Source organism: Halichoerus grypus, chromosome 7 (assembly GCF_964656455.1).
Source record: "Halichoerus grypus chromosome 7, mHalGry1.hap1.1, whole genome shotgun sequence".
NCBI lineage: Eukaryota > Metazoa > Chordata > Mammalia > Carnivora > Phocidae > Halichoerus > Halichoerus grypus.
In genome coordinates this window covers 27,531,455-27,548,482 of record NC_135718.1, presented here as the reverse complement: position 1 = coordinate 27,548,482, position 17,028 = coordinate 27,531,455, and the positions used below count along the sequence as shown (strand labels likewise).

Below are 17,028 nucleotides of genomic sequence, written 5' to 3'. Positions count from 1 at the left end.
TAGTCTTCTAAAAGGTTAATTTCTATTATGACCTATCCAGTTTTCTAATCCTTCTTATTACTATTGCTTTTTGTGTTTATTATTTAATTATAGGAAGCAGTGTAAGATAGTTGCTTGGCGTATTACATGCCTTTATTAGTTAGGATTAAGATCAGCATATATTAACAGCAACTGTCAAAATAATAGGGGCTTAAAATAAGAAGTATATTTCTTTCTTATGTGAAAGAAGTTCAGAGGTAGGAAGTCCAGGGCTGGTGTTTCACCATATAATCTTTCTTCTCCACCATCTAAGCACCTGGTTGCTTCAGGTGCTACTGGTACTCCAGCCCTTTACATTAAAATTCCCAGAAATCCCACACATTTCTACTTACGGTTAGTTGGATAGAACTTAGTAAACATGACCACGCCTAGTTACAAGGAAGGCTGGGAAATGGTTTTTATTTTAGGCAGAGCCAGTGTACCCAGCTAAAAGTCAGGGTTCAGTTGCCAAGAGGAAAGGCAAGAATAGATGTTGGGATGGGCAACTAGCAGTCTATACCACAGTGCCCAAATTGGTCTAATTTCTCTCAGTGCATGATTATCTCAGATGCAGAGAGATCACATTAATTCTGGTGCTGAGTTTTATGGAAGTACAAACCCAAGCTGACAAAAGCAGACTTAATAGGAGCTTTCTCAACACTGCCAGCTAATGTAAATTTATCCACCAGATAAATCTGGAAACAGGCTAACAGACTGGATCAGCTTTAGGCCATCACTTGAATTTCCTTTATGAGTAACCCATCCATATTGGAGTAGAGTCCACCTCTAAGGACTGAGGATGGTGTGCTAGCTCATTTCCCTGATTATGTCAGATGTGGTGGTAGAAGTTTCTTACTATGAAAGTAACAGTCATTGATTTCACTTTATTTTTTCAGATCAGGAAAAACAGATCAGATTTTTTTGACAACACAAGGCTTTCTTACCTCTGCTTATCACTATGTCCAGTGTCCCGTACCTGTGTTAAAGTGGCTGTTTCGGGTAAGAGAAATGTTTGGGGAGTATAGTTGTCTCCTACTGCATTTCCTAGTCAAAAACAAAGTTAAAATATCATATTTGCACATTACTAGAGGAAAAAAATAGCACATCAAACCCATGATTTCAGTGGGTTAAAATGAGGCAAAAAGAGTCCATGTGAAGAGATTATAAAGGAAATGCTAATGCAGATCGTGTGTGGGATAGTAATGTTAATTGTGCCTAAGACATTTCATCCCACTGGTAAATCATTATCATGGTTAGTTTAGGAGAGTTCTTCTCATTCTTACGTTACCTGTTTTTTTGGGAGGGGAGGGGGTTTAGTGGGGTTTTTTTAAATATTTTTTTCTCCCATTTTTATGGAGATTCTTGCATATGTATTTTTAGGATTTGACTTGTATACCAATATTTTCCCATTTGTGTGTGTGTGTGTGTATGCAGATATATATATATCTGCAACCAAATGTTTCTTTTCCCCAATAATGTTTAATTCTTAAATCCACTTAATTATCTAAATTTTTATATTATCTGCATGGTAACTTTAGAAATATCAATGGTATCAAAAAATATGACTATTAAAACATATGACTATTGTATGAAGTGAGAAGTGGGAAAAACATAAGGAGTTTCTATTCTGGGCTTTAAGATAGCATTTCAAACAATCTCATATTTGGCAGGAACTAGATATTCCAATATAGCCTTTTATTCATTTTTTTCATATAGCTGGCATTTTTTGAGTGCCAGCTGTGGCCAGGTACTGAAGAGAACAGCAATGAAAAAATCTACATTTCTTTTTTTTCTTTTTTTTAAGATTTTATTTATTTATTTGACAGAGAGAGACACAGCAAGAGAGGGAACACAAGCAGGGGGAGTGGGAGAGGGAGAAGCAGGCTTCCCGCAGAGGAGGGAGCCGGATGCGGGGCTCAATCCCAGGACCCTGGGATCATGACCTGAGCCGAAGGCAGACGCTTAATGACTGAGCCACCCAGGTGCCCCAAAAATCTACATTTCTGATCTCATGAAAGCCACATTCTAGTACTATAGAGGAGATAGTAAATGGGTGTGTGTGTAAATGCCTATTTAGAGATCTATTGTGTCAGATGGTAAGTGCTAGGAAGAAATAGTAGGCTACAGTAGACACAGAGAAGTATCAGGGTGGGGAAAAAAAGCTTGCTTTTTTGAATATGTATATAAGATAATTAATGATGAGGGCCTTACTGGTAAGGTGAGGTCTGAGTAAAGAGAAGACAAAGTAATGGAGTGAGCTGTGCCACTATATGGTAAAAGACCATTCTAGGCAGAGAAAATAGCAGGCAGTGCAGACTGTGGGGCAGGAGCATTTACTTCCAGTGATTAGGAGCTCAGTACTTTGACCCCAGTAAATTTTTTTTCAAGAGTCCTAATTAAATCAAAACTTGCCTCCCTGTAGTTTTTATATAGTAGTACTAATTATCTTTTCTGGAACTTCCCAGAATATGCTTCATCTAACAGTCCTTCATTTATTTTAAAACAGCTGTCATGACCCTCATCTCCCCCCAGCACTAAACTTTCTCCAGTCACTAAATATCTAGTCCCTTTACTGATCATCTTTCTGAATGGCCATTAGCTCCTAAAGTGTTTCCCCATAAATGGACATATGCTCCAGATAAGGTCTTTATAAGCAGCAGTTTCCAGTGCGACTCTTTCCCTTCTACCCACTGACATATTTCTGTTACTGCAATTCAAAACTTCATCTATTGTCATGCCAGGGCTTTGTTATTCTCTAACTATGCAATATATCTTTTCTTAAACTTACAAGTAAGGCTTTCCATTTTTATCTGTGTTAATTTTTATCTTGTTGATGTGGGTCCTCATTATAGCCTTTAAAACCCTGATTATAACATATAAGCATACCTTTGTATAAGTGGTTTCTATACTCTACATATTTATTATTTGAAAAACTAAACTAATAATCATTCTAATCACTTTTTCTGTGTAAAACACTTTGTCTCATCTCTCCTTTTCAATTCCAAGTCCATTTTTCATGATGGAGAGATATACCAACTTATGACTATTTTTCTTTTTTAGAAAGTATGTCAGAATTTATTTTAATGCTGTGGTTCTAATTTTTTTTTTTAACCCTTCTTACCCAAAGAATACAAAAACACTAATTCAGATATATACACACCCCAGTGTTTATTGCAGCATTATTTACAATAACCAAATTATGGAAGCAGCCCAAGTGTCCATCGATAGATGAGTGGATAAAAGAGATGTACATGTAGACATGTGCACATGTACAATGGAATATTATTCAACCATAAAAAAGGAATGAAATCTATGGTCCTAACATTTTTGTAGGTTAATTGTTAAAATGTAATTAAAATGTTTGCATTTTCCTGATTTTATGAGTGTAAAACTAGAAGGACACTTTACTACTTTTTAAAAACTTTTGCGGGCGCCTGGGTGGCTCAGTCGTTAAGCGTCTGCCTTCGGCTCGGGTCATGATCCCAGGGTCCTGGGATCGAGTCCCACATCGGGCTCCCTGCTCTGCGGGAAGCCTGCTTCTCCCTCTCCCACTCCCCCTGCTTGTGTTCCTGCTCTCGCTATGTCTCTCTCTGTCAAATAAATAAATAAAATCTTTAAAAAAAAAAAATAAAATAAAATAAAATAAAATAGTTTTAAAAAAATAAAAATAAAAAAAAATAAAAACTTTTGCAAAGGCAATTCACATTTGATTGTGAAAAGTTCAAGTAAAATGGAAAGATTTTTTAAAAAGGCTTAATGCCATCCCAGTTTCCAGGGGCTGTTAAATTTTAGTGTTTTCTAGATTGTTCTCTGCGTGTACATAGATTGCTGTATGACAGTATAAACAGAATATGTGCTGTTTTATGATTTGTTTATTTCAGATAACAAATTATTGAGTGTTTTCATGTCAGTATAGATATGTTGTCATCGTTTTTAGCGGCTTTATATAATTCTTTTGTAGTGTTATACTATGATTTATTTAACCCAGTCTCAGTTGATAGACATCAGATTGTTATTTGCACCTCTTTACACATTTATTTAATTATCTCCAAGTACTGGGTTGCCCACCTTAGAATTATTATTACCCAAAAAAGATTGTTACCAAAACTTGTCCTGTTTCCAACATGCCTTTGGATGGTGCTTCCCCCTAGTGGCAAAACATAGCACAAACATTATAACAGACTTTTTTGACACAGGTTGATTTTGAAAATGGCACAAACATACAAATGATGCAAATACAAACATACAATGACACAAATATGCCTGATTGAAACCAGAGTTTGGGTTAATCTCCCTTACATTTTAGATTTAAATTTACTGTAATCATAATCTACAGCTCCAAAGCAAAAGGGAAAGAGAAGTGTTTTCCCCTGCTAAACCACTTTAAAATTACCTTCGATACGTCACATGATTCTTTTTTTTTTAAAGATTTATTTATTAGAGAGAGCGTGCATGCAAATGCAAGCAGGGGGAGAGGGAGAATCTCCAGCAGACTCCCTGCTGAGCGGGAACCTGACACAGGGCTTGATCTCATAGCCCTGAGATCATGACCTGAGCCAAAATCAAGAGTTGGATGCTTAACCAACTGAGCCACCACCCAGGTGCCCCTGTCATGATTCTTTAAAATGTTTTTTTTTTAATGTTTTTTTAAACTTGAAAATATTTTCCCAAAAAATTGTTTTGTAAAATTATATTAATTATATGCCTCTGCATATAAATTTCTGTATGTAAAAAGGCTAACTAGATCAAAATATAAGGACAATAACTTTGCATAAATATTACCAAATTACTTTTTAAATTTTACCAAATTATACTTAATACTGGGCATGCTACCTCTTTCCTAGTACTCTTATGAACGCTGGCATTATCAATGTTCTTTTTTTTTTTTTTTTTTTTTTTTTTTTAAAGATTTTGTTTATTTATTTGACAGAGAGAGACACAGCGAGAGAGGGAACACAAGCAGGGGGAGTGGGAGAGGGAGAAGCAGACTTCCCGCGGAGCAGGGAGCCCGATGCGGGGCTCGATCCCAGGACCCTGGGATCATGACCCGAGCCGAAGGCAGACGCTTAACGACTGAGCCACCCAGGCGCCCCATTATCAATATTCTTGATCGTTAACAATCTTAAAGTCAAGCTTCTCTTTTTTTTTTTTTTTAAGATTTTATTTATTTCAGAGAGAGAGAGCAAGCACGAGTGGGGGGGAGGGTCGGGGGGAGAGAGAGAAGCAGGCTCCCTGCTGAGCAGGGAGCTCGATGCAGGGCTCCATCCCAGGACCCTGGGATCAGGGCATGAGCCGAAGGCAGATGCTTAACCAACTGAGCCACCCAGCGGCCCAAAGTCAAGCTTCTTTTGACATGCTAATGACAGTTTGTCACTTCTCTTTGCATTTCTTTGATTACTAGTGATATTGAACATCTTTTAAAAAGTATATTGATAGGGATGCCTGGGTGGCTCAGTCCATTGGGCGTCTGCCTTTGGCTTAGGTCATGATCCCAGAGTCCTGGGATTGAGTTCCGCATCAGGCTCCCTGCTTAGCTGGGAGCCTGCTTCTGTCTCTGCCTGCCACTCCCGTGCTTGTGCTTGCTCTCTCTCTCCCTGACAAATAAATAAAATCTTAAAAAATAAATAAATACGTAAATAAATAAATAGTATATTGATATATTATTTTGCTTATTTGTATCTTTTCAAATATTTTTATTAGTTTGTGGTTTGATTTTTGCCTGTGATCAACTAGCAGCCTTTTCCTTTATGGTTTTTGGATTTCATCGCACAAATGAACTAGAAAGGCATTTTTTGATAGTTTTCAAATGTAAATATTTCTCTAATATAAACGAAAGTTGTAAAAACAGTCAGCATGTTAGAATGGAAAGGGCCCTGATTTTAGAATTAGACCTGAATTATAAGTTCCAACTCCTCATGTATTACATTAGGTAGAGTATTTTAATCTCTCTGAGTCTGTCTGCTCATGTGTAATGTATGACCACTTCATAAGGTTATTGTAAGTATTAAAATGAAATGCATATAAAATACATTTTAAAGAAAATACACATAAAATACCTTTATATATGCCTGGCAAGTAGTAAATGCTCATTTTCTTTCTTTTTTAATACTCTTACCTACTTTGGCAGATGATGTCGGTTCATACAGACTGTATTGTGTCCGTGCAGATTTTAAGTACATTGATGGAAATAACGATTAGGAATGGTGAGTATATGAATTTACTCTGATTAGCTGTGTGAATTATTGGTTGCTATTTATACAGTCTCTTTCGTGTTGCTAAACATTTAGGATATTCAGAAATATAGAATAAAAAATTATTTTTTGTGATCTAAAATCTTTAATGACATGAAACTCCAATCAAAAATGAGTATCTGCATTTTTCTAGTTGCATTGAGAAAAACGGTATAAGACCTTACAAGTGACAGCCCTAACCTAATATTTACCAACTCATGGGTTACTGTTCTGGGTAAATGGAAATAGTTGCAAGTTTGTTATTTATTTAGCCAGTTAACTTTAACTGGCTTATTGGTGAACAAGTATTGTACTGATTGTGCACTGAGGAGACTGAAAGTACTACAAAAATGTAACAATTGTTTTCTCACCTCTGAGATCCCTTATAATAAAACAAGCATTGTGATTTACACCTTTCGCTTGTTTTGGGGCTTGAGACTATATGGGCACTGAAGATGGTAAAGTCTTTCTGTGTTAGGAGTAGTTGGTATTTTACCATTGTTATTTTCAGTCTTTTCAAAGTGTGTTACTTTTTGAGTTATACTCTTTTATTCATCATCACTCTCAGATACTTTAATAAATGTCATTTCCTTCATTTACTTGAAAATCTATAATTCCTGTATGATCATTCTAAATAACTATATCATTAACATACCATTACCAGATGTCATTTCTATAAAATCATCATGATAATCCATATTTCACATGCAGACTGTCACCTTGCAACTGTGTTTGTGAACCTGGGATTTGGGATAAAATATTTTCTTCTGTTAACTAGATACCTTCAGTGATTCACCAGTTTGGCCCTGGATCCCATCGTTATCTGATATAGCAGCTGTGTTTTTCAATATGGGAATTGATTTCAGATCTTTGTTTCCTCTGGAGAATCTTCAGCCAGACTTTAATGAAGATAATCTAGTGTAAGTTTTATTTTCATAAATAACTCCCCAAAACATTCTTTTAAATAATTTGTAATAGGATAAGAGTTAATACTCATTTGATAATTTCAGTACCCATTCTTGGTTTTTTTAAATCTCTCAAAGTTGAAATGGATCTTGAATTAGATACATTCCTAACATCTGTCTTAATCTGAAAGTCATCATCAAGTTGAACAGGGAGGATATAGGGGCACCTGGGTGGTCAGTCATTGGGCATCTGCCTTCGGCTTGGGTCATGATCCCAGAGTCCTGGGATCGAGCCCCACATCAGGCTCCCTGCTCCAAGAGGGGCCTGCTTCTCCCTCTCCCACTCCCCCTGCTTGTGTTCCCTCTCTAGCTGTGTCTCAGTCTCTGTCAAATAAATAAATAAAGTCTTTAAAAAAAAAAAAAGGAGGATATAGAAACATTTAAAATTTTTAAATTTTTTTAAAATGAAACTGACGTTATTTGACATTATTTGTTATTTGACATTATTCTGTTATTTGACATTATTTGCTTATTTGACATTATTTCTTGGTGATACTGGCCAAAGCAATTAGATAAGTATTTGACATTATTTGACATTATTCTGTTGGCAATACTGGCCAAAGCAATTAGGTAAGAGAAAAAAATAAGAGATATAAAAACTGGAAATGAGTTGGTAAAAGTTTCATTATTTGCAGAAGTGTGTTAATGTATGCAAAGAAGCCTAAGTCGGCTGAAAAGCTATAACAAATAAAAAAAAAAGTAAGAGAAACTGGTATGGGGCACCTGGCTGTCTCATTCAGTAGAGCATGTGACTCTTGATCTCAGGGTTGTGAGTTCAAGCCCCACATTAGGCAGGGAGCCTACTTAAAAGGGGGGGTGGGGCACCTGGGTGGCTCAGTCGGTTGGGTGGCCAACTCTTGGTTTTGCCTCAGGCCATGATCTCAGGGTGCTGGGATCAAGCTCCACGTCAGGCTCTGCACTCAGCGGGGAGTCTGCGTAAGATTTTCTCCCTCTATCCTCCTCCCTCTGCCCCTCCTCCCACTCACCTGCTCGCTCGCTGTCTCTCTCTCTCCCTCTCTCTAAAATAAATAAATCTTTAAAAAAGAGAGAAGTTGGTATGGATTCCAGGGTACAAAATTTAAAAAGAGAAATTAGTAACCTTTAGATATATGAGCTGTAGCTAGTTTAAAAGATAAGCTGTGGGGTGCCTGGCTGGCTCAGTTGGTAGAGCATGTGATTCTTGATCTCAGAGTCATGAACTCGAGCCCCACCTTGGGGGCAGAGATTACATCAAAAATTTTTAAAAATAAGGGGCGCCTGGGTGGCTCAGTTGTTAGGCATCTGCCTTCGGCTCAGGTTGTGATCCCAGGGTCCTGGAATCGAGCCCCACATCGGGCTCCCTGCTCAGCGGGAAGCCTGCTTCTCCCTCTCCCCCTGCTTGTGTTCCCTCTCCAGCTGTCTCTCTCTGTCAAATAAATAAATAAAATCTTTTAAAAAAAAATTTTTTTTTTTAAATAAAATCTTAAAAAAAAAAAAGATAAACTGGAAGAAAAGACTTCATTTACAACAGCAAGAAAAATATATGAAATACCTAGGAATAAACTTAAATAGAAGAGAGAGAGAGTGTGTGTGAGTGTGTGTATAGAGACAAAATAGAAGACCTAAATGAATGGAAGAGCATACCATGCTTTCAGATAGGAAAATTCAACATTATAATATAAATAGATTAGAGCTCCTGAAGTTAAACCATAAACATAATGACATTTGAATAAGAAATGCCAATGGGATATTTTGTGGGGAAGGGGAGAGTTGATACTATACAAGTGATTCTATAAAGTTATATGGAAAAAAATAATATCTAGAAAAGCTTTGAGAAAGAAGAGTTAGGAGGCAGGACTGGCCTTAGCAGATAATAGTATGGGACAAGTGCAACATGCAAAGTTCTGTCAGTGGAACAAAAGAAGTCCAAAATAGAAACAAATACATATAGATACTTAGTAAATGCTAAAAAGCTATTTCCATAAATGAAAGAGTAGGCTATTAAGTATCTGGTATTATCCACTATCTGGAAAACTGGATAGCCATCTGAAAAAAAATTTTGCATCCATACCTCAAACTGATAGATCAAAGATTTAAATGTATACAATAAAACCATAAAAGTAACAGAAGAAACCAGCAGGTTTTTATAATCCTAGAAAAGGGGAAAATGATTTTGTGTATGAACTAACACTCAAAAGCCGTATAAAGGAAAATTAACTTATTTGACCACATTAAAAACACTTTGCCATGACAGTAATCACTATACACAAAGTCAAAAGAAAAGCTTCAAAAGGGAGTGGGAGGGAGATAATATTTATATGAATTTTTCATATTCATGCGTATATGAATGAAACAACTGTGGTTACAGGTAAAGATTTAGTTTCAAATTAATAAAAAAGATAATAACCTATTAGAAAAATGGACAAAGGAATAAACTGATCACAGAAATAAAACTGGTTCTTAAATATGAGAATATACTCATCTTCACTTCTGAGAAAAAAGGTAAATTCTTGTTATTGCTATATCCAAAGCCAAACTCGTACCTCTCTAGTTCTCTTTCCACTCCATACAGGATCCCTTGTTGCTCAGATATAATCTGTATCTAAAAATACGTTGGATAGCAAATTTTCAGATAAAGACTATGTTCTATCATTTTAAATAGGGAAAATAATGCTTGTCCCAGCCCATCCAAAAAACCCAACCATTTCCCCCAAACATTGTTAAAATATCAAACCACCTATATTTAAAAAGTTAAAATACCAGTTATTTTATTATTTAACATTTCATGAATTCAGTAACATGTGGTCACATATGTTGTATGCAACAGATTTGAATTTTTCTTCACTGTTGCAAGCAGGTACTGTAGTGGAAATAGTGAAATAAAGATATATAATGAATGCATTAAGGCATAATACATGCAGATAATATTCAGCAAAATGGTTTTTTTTATTGGTTACTTACCAGTTAAAGAGTTGGCATCAGTTAGGTTTGATGACTACAGCAGGGAGGTGGTGGCTGTAGTCACTGTTGCTGTGCAGTGGTAGGCATCGGTGAGCACAGGAAAGCAAGGAGGAGCTCGTGAAGGAATGAGTGAACCATGATGAAATGCCTGTTTAAGCAACATGAGTACAAGACTGAATCCTGTTGAGATATGACCACAACTCACTCTTCTCACTAAGACTCACATGCAACTTAACCATTTTTGTTGGTGTGTGTGAAATGTTTGAAGGCTCTTAAATATTCAGATAGGGAGAGTAAGATACTAAAGGATAGTCGAACAGTTCTTTTCTTGACCATTATTGTTAGATGTACAGACTTAAAATCTGAGTCACAACTAACCTCTTTCTCTTCTGCATTCCATCAGTTCTCACATCCCTGTGTTCTAGTTCCTCTGCTCATGTCACAGCTGTTCTTTCCTTTTTTGTTACCCGTGTTAGTCTAATTCAGATCCTCTTTTCATGCCTACCCTGGCAAAAAAAAAAAAAAAATCTCCTTTTCCCCAGGGGCTTTCTACCTCCAAGATATTTATTCCTTTCACTGTTGGAGGATTCCTTTTATGAAACATAGCCTTGAACTTCTTTCTCCTCTGTTCTCAAGCCTTTTTACACCTTGTATTGAAGACTCTGCAATTTGACCTATTTTCTATTTTTTTGTTTGTTTTTGTTTTTTTTTTTTAATCTCCTTTGACGTCTTTTTTTTTTTTTTTAAGATTTTATTTATTTATTTGAGAGAGAGAATGAGAGAGAGAGAGAGCATGAGAGGGGGAGGGTCAGAGGGAGAAGCAGACTCCCTGCCGAGCAGGGAGCCCGATGCGGGACTCGATCCCGGGACTCCAGGATCATGACCTGAGCCGAAGGCAGTCGCTTAACCAACTGAGCCACCCAGGCGCCCGACCTATTTTCTATTTTGCTGTCCCTTTTGTTTTAACCAAATTGATCTGCTTGCTGTTCCTCCATATTAGTCATCATTGCATTGGCTCTTCCTCATAGTGATCCCTCACCTCCATCCTCAGTGTCAGCTCACTAAAATATTACCTGTCTCTCTCGTTGAAGCGCTGTTTCTAAGAGCAAGACGGTCAGGGGGCCTGGGTGGCTCAGTCTGTTAAGCATCCGCCTTCAGCTCAGGTCATGATCTTGGGGTCCTGGGATTGAACCCCACATGGGGCTCCCTGCTCAGCAGGGAATCTGCTTTTCCCTCAAACCCCCACCCCCCACTTGTGCTCTCTCTCACTTTTGCTCTCTCTAATAAATAAAATCTTTAAAAAAAAAAAAAATAAGAGCAAGACAGTCTTATCTGTATGGAACAGATTACTAAATCATGGTACATTAATCATCATCATCACAACTACTAATAGTTACATATTGCTTACTATATGCCAGACACAGTTCTAAGGGCTTAAAATATAGCACTTCATTTAATGGTCACTACAGCTGTTAGATAGTATTCTCATTCCATTTTACAGGTGAGTCAGGCACAGAAAGGTTAAGTAGTTTGCCTGAGGTTTACAGCTAGGAAGGCACCGGACTACTAAGCAGAGACTTGAAAAGCTAAGAAAGCTTTTCATATATAGTTATGGAAGTATAAGATATATTAAGTGAAAAAAAGAGAGGTACACAACAGAGTATATAGTGTGCTGCCACTTACATTAAGGGGGGGCAAATAAATAAATACGTATTTATTTGTATATACATAAAATGCTTGTGGAAGGAAGGATTAAAACTAGTGATTGGAGGGGAAATGGATGGCAAAAGGCCTAGACTGAGGACAGTTCTTCACAGCAGTACTGTTCCTTGATACCTTTTGAGTTTTTTAACCATATGAAGGTATTATTCAAAAAATTAAATAAGAAAGTACCTTTTGAAGGCCAAATTCATGTGTCTCCTCCTCCACGAACCTTCACTGATTACCTCAACCAAAACTGCAGTGCTTAGAATTGTTTCTTTATATTGCTGTCTATTCATGAGACCTTTATTATGAGTTCTTTTGTAGTCAGAGCCACCTTCTACATAGTTCTCTGACACCAAGAACAATGAGGATAGTGCCTTATAAAAAGTAGCTGTTCAACGGAAAACTAATGCATAGAAATAGGTGTCAGATTAGTGTTTACCTGGAGTGGGAGATAGCAAAGTGACTTGGATCTGGCATGAAGGGACTTTTGTGGGTAATGGAAATGTTCTACTACTACTTTATTCTGTTGGTGGCTATACTACTATATATATTTATCAAAACATAAAATGGGTATATTCTTTTTATTATATGTAAATTATGCTTCAACAAAACTTTTTTGTTGTTCGATCTTAAAATAATTATTTTGTGCCTAATTTCACATTGCTTTATTCACTTTTCAATAGTTCTGAAACACAGATGACATTGGGGGGGGAAGGAAGTGAAGATTCATCTTGTAAGCCAATTTTTTCAACTCTTCCTGAAACCAACATTTTAAATGTGGTTAAGGTAGGGAAAAACTCTTTTATGTCTTTAGCACAGTACTGGAACCATTTAGTTTTGTGGTTAGTGGTTTTAAAACAAAATCACTAGTGTTTTACCAGGTGATTTCCAATCTTTGAAATTTGTTAGCAGTATTCTTTGTATTAAACATTGTTTTTGCTGTTTTTATTTTTTGTTTTAATATTAGGAGTAAAAGGGAACTTTAGATTTATAGAATTAATATAGTTCTAGGATACCTTTACCAAGAAGCTTTTAGAAACCAGTATTTTTAGAACCAATAATTTTTTTAGAATTAGGATGTATGAAGAGAAAAAAGTTATTACTTGTAACTTAGTGATTAAGAATTAATAACAGTGTTAAAACTTTTTAGTGGCTGAATCAAGTCAGTGATACTGAACCATTAAAAAAATCTCAAAAATGAAAATTGGAGAAGAAAATACTTATCTTGTCACCTAATTCAGCTATTACATTACTATTAACATGAGTATTTCTTGCCTTTTTTCTAGACATCTGATGTTTCGTTTTCTATAAGTTCTCTTTTGCATTTTTTTGTCAGAAAGTTTTTATAATTTAAACTCTCCAAGTAAAATATATCTCCTTAAATTGTTTTGTCTTTGTACTTCTGTCACAGTTTCTAGGCTTGTGTACATCTATACATCCAGAAGGTTACCAGGATCGTGAAATAATGTTGCTGATTTTAATGTTGTTTAAAATGAGTTTGGAGAAACAGCTGAAACAGATTCCTCTAGTGGACTTTCAAAGCCTCCTGATAAATCTGATGAAAAACATTAGAGATTGGAACACAAAGGTAACCATACTTAAAGCTTTTGTATTGGTTTTAGTATTGGTTTTTTGTATACCATCACAAATTGACTTTCATAGTGCATATGGAATTAATAGTTTCTAAGCTCAGTTAAGATCTCTGGCAGATGAAAAATAAACAGGAAGCTACTGTCTTTGTTGGAACTGTATTAAATTTATGATAACTGAATCTTCTCTAAAACTGCAGCTATTCATTCCCAAAAAAAAAAAAATGTGTTTATTGGGGGATTTATTGGGGGTCAAGCATTAATGTAAGTGCTGGAGATACAGCACTGGAAAAGATAAATCCATTGCCTTTATAGCAGTTTTATGCTAGTTAGAGGGTTAAATAATAAATGTATATTATACTATGTCAAGTTGTAATAAGGGCTACAAATTAAAATAAAGCAGGACATGGGTATAAAGAATAGCAAGGCAGGAATCTTCTGCTGTTTCAGATAAAGCAGTCAGGGAATGCCCTTCTGAAGTGACCTTTGAGGAGAGACCTACATGAAATGATGAAGCAAAGTCACACATACAACAAAAATTGGGAGTTGAACGTTTATAGCCATATTAAGGGTAAACATGTATAATTTTTGTTAGAAGAATTACATTTTTTAACCTTTTTTGATGGAAAATTTCAAACACGTGCAAAAGTAGAAAGACAAGTATGATGAACCCATAAGTACTTATCACCCAGCTTCAACAATTAACAAGACATAATCAACCTTGTCTCATCTGTTACCCTCATCCCATACTTTCTTCCCCTACTCAGATTATTTTGAAGCAATTTTGTTAGACCTTAAATACTGAAATAGTTGAGGATCCCTAAAATGCAAGAAATCCCAGGTCAGGAACATGTATGATCTTCTGCAGCTCTCATTATACACCTTTAGAAGCTGGTATTTGTATTTAGCTCTATTTAGGGGTACCTGGGTGGCTCAGTCAGTTAAGTGTCTGACTCTTGATTTCGGCTCAGGTCATAATCTCAGGGTCCTGGGATGGAGCCTCCAGTTGGGCTCCACACTCAGCAGAGAGTCTGCTTGAGGATTCTCTCTCCCTCTGGCCTTCCCCCTGCTTGCGCGCACACACGCACACACACACTCTCTCTCTCAAATAAATTAAATTAGATCTCTTTAGATTTAGATTTGTATTCTTCTAGGGAGGACTGTTTAGAATATAGGTATAGGTATGACGTAGAAAAAAACATGAAAGCCAAGTGAAATTCTGATAAATATATCTGTTCAGTATGTTCCAAAGTTTAAGATAAAACTGAATCTGTGTACTGTGTATGTTTTAGCAGGTTCTAGGCTCCATGCTGTTTCTAAAAGTGAGTGCTCTTTTTGTCATAATGCTCACATAGGGCAAGAAGGTGTGGATGAAGAAGATGTGGATGACTTGGTTTCACTGACCTATTTGAAAAATCTTGCTCATTCTTTGTTTTCAGGTGCCTGAACTCTGTCTGGCCATAAATGAACTGTCTGATCATCCACACAACCTTCTGTGGTTGGTACAGCTGGTTCCTAACTGGACATCACGTGGAAGGTATTGAAAATTGAGAATTAAACATTAAGAAAAATTTATATTTACATTAATGAAATACTTTTGGGTCCGTTATTTCCTTTCATCATTCCTTGAATGTTAGATCAGTCTTTTATTTCATAGTCAGCTGTGGGAAAAATCATTGAGAGCCTGATTCTAATACTTAACTCAGATCATTTTGTGATATTCTTGATTTTTAATTTTAGCCTATCTAATAACTTAATACAGATGACACATATGAAAATGAATGAATTCGCTTTTTTCTTTTTTTTACTTTAGTAAATATAAATGTGAGCAATAAAATAGATTTTCTATCAGTATATCAGCAGGGCCAAAGATAAAGACTCTTAATGATTTGCAGGCAATTCTAACTTTATACACAAATACTTTACATGAAAATTTTACTGTTCTATTAAAGTTTATATGTTCTTATACTGTCTTCTCTTGAAATACTAGCTATGTTTCCAATGTTTCCAATTAGAAGAACTTTGGGCTCATTCATTTGCTTCTCAAACAGTATTGATTAAAATGCATTCTAAATACTTTTAAATTCTAATTCCAGGCAACTAAGACAGTGCCTCAGCCTAGTGATTATTTCAAAGCTTTTGGATGAGAAACGTGAAGATATCCCTAATGCCAATAATCTACAGGTATAAATAATATTTTTGTTTTCTTTTCATAAATGGGAAAGGTAGTGAGGTGTAAGGAAAATTGATGGTTCTTAAGTCAGAAGTTCTGGGGTTAGATATCAACTCTCAAGCATAATACTATTCATATAATCTTTAGAATGGTACTTAACTAATGAGATCCATTACACTGACATGATATCATATTCAGTAACATATAGGTTGGTTGTGGACAATTAGATGAATTAATGTATAAATACTGGGAAAATCAAAATGTGCTATATAAATAGGACTATATGATTATTTATCAAGGTTAGCAATTTTATCACAAGATTAGAACTTGCAGAACTATTGTACATTAATTGCATCTTGTACTGTTTTCATGTTAAATTGTCCTTAAATTGTGGAGCTTAAACATGAGTTGTCCCCTAGTAATTGTTCAGTAGTAAATATATCATGTATAGATGAGTGGGTTTAAATATGTCCAGCGGAAGCTCCACTGAAAGGTACTGAAAGCCTTTTACAAACATTAATAACACTAAGGGAGCTACATGGGCTACACATAGTTAGAATTTTAAAACTCAACATCTAACCTGGTCTAGATACATTCTTCTGTGAACTGCAATTCAATACAAGATGATCTATTCTCTACTAGGTCCTAGGGATAAAAAAATGGATTAGAGACTCTGCTCTTGAAAACATAATCTAGGTTGAAACAAAATAAACCCTTGTAGTACAATGTAGTAAGAACAATGATAGAGGTATGCACAGGGTGCTGTGGGACAGAGAGATTGAAAGGGACAGCTGGTTTCTTCATTAGTAGAGCTCAGGTAGATTTGATTCCAGATATGGGGACTGTCAGTCTTTTCAGTGATAACTTACTTTCATCAAAAGAGAATTCTTTTTAGAATTCAGTGACTTCTACTCATAGGGAGATTCAGCTTTGCTGACTTTCAAATAATTTCACAGAGAAAGCGTTCTGTTTGGCCTTTGTTGTAATGCCATTTGGTCTCCTCCTCAAGCTTTTATCCTCAATTACAAGTATTGAACCTTTTAATTTAAAATCCCTTTTAAGCAAATGAGGACTTTTAAATAAAGGAGAATTGGATATCACTGGACTATAAAGAAAGCTAAAGGGGCAAAATTAGAGAAGGCAAAATGAACAGAGGACCACTGAAAAAAAGTAGACTAAGAAAGAGCAACTGTATTGCTTAATATTCAGTTTCTCCTCTCTGTTGATAGATAACAGTCCTACATCGCTATCTTGTGCAAATGAAGCCTTCTGATTTGTTGAAGAAAATGGTCTTGAAGAAAAGGGCTGAACAGCCAAATGGCACTATTGATGATAGTCTTCATTTGGAACTCGAAAAGCAGGTATCCGGGGCTAGATCATCTCAGAAGAGTACATTATGAGTATAA

The 17,028-nt window shown here is 35.9% G+C and overlaps 1 protein-coding gene across 5 annotated transcripts in view; it reads left to right on the top strand.

Annotated features, from left to right (window-relative positions):
- SLF2 (SMC5/6 complex localization factor 2) overlaps positions 1 to 17,028 on the top strand; it is a 53,381-nt gene that overhangs the window by 16,981 nt on the left and 19,372 nt on the right. For all 5 annotated transcript variants that reach the window (XR_013449641.1, XM_036065005.2, XM_036065003.2 and 2 more), the window contains 8 exons: positions 915 to 1,017; positions 6,146 to 6,221; positions 7,027 to 7,168; positions 12,544 to 12,646; positions 13,272 to 13,448; positions 14,889 to 14,986; positions 15,546 to 15,633; positions 16,852 to 16,983. Coding sequence is in view for 4 of the 5 variants with exons in the window: in XM_036065005.2 (XP_035920898.1) it covers positions 915 to 1,017; positions 6,146 to 6,221; positions 7,027 to 7,168; positions 12,544 to 12,646; positions 13,272 to 13,448; positions 14,889 to 14,986; positions 15,546 to 15,633; positions 16,852 to 16,983 (919 nt within the window). In the remaining variant the exon portion in view is untranslated. The remainder of the gene's footprint in view (positions 1 to 914; positions 1,018 to 6,145; positions 6,222 to 7,026; positions 7,169 to 12,543; positions 12,647 to 13,271; positions 13,449 to 14,888; positions 14,987 to 15,545; positions 15,634 to 16,851; positions 16,984 to 17,028) is intronic.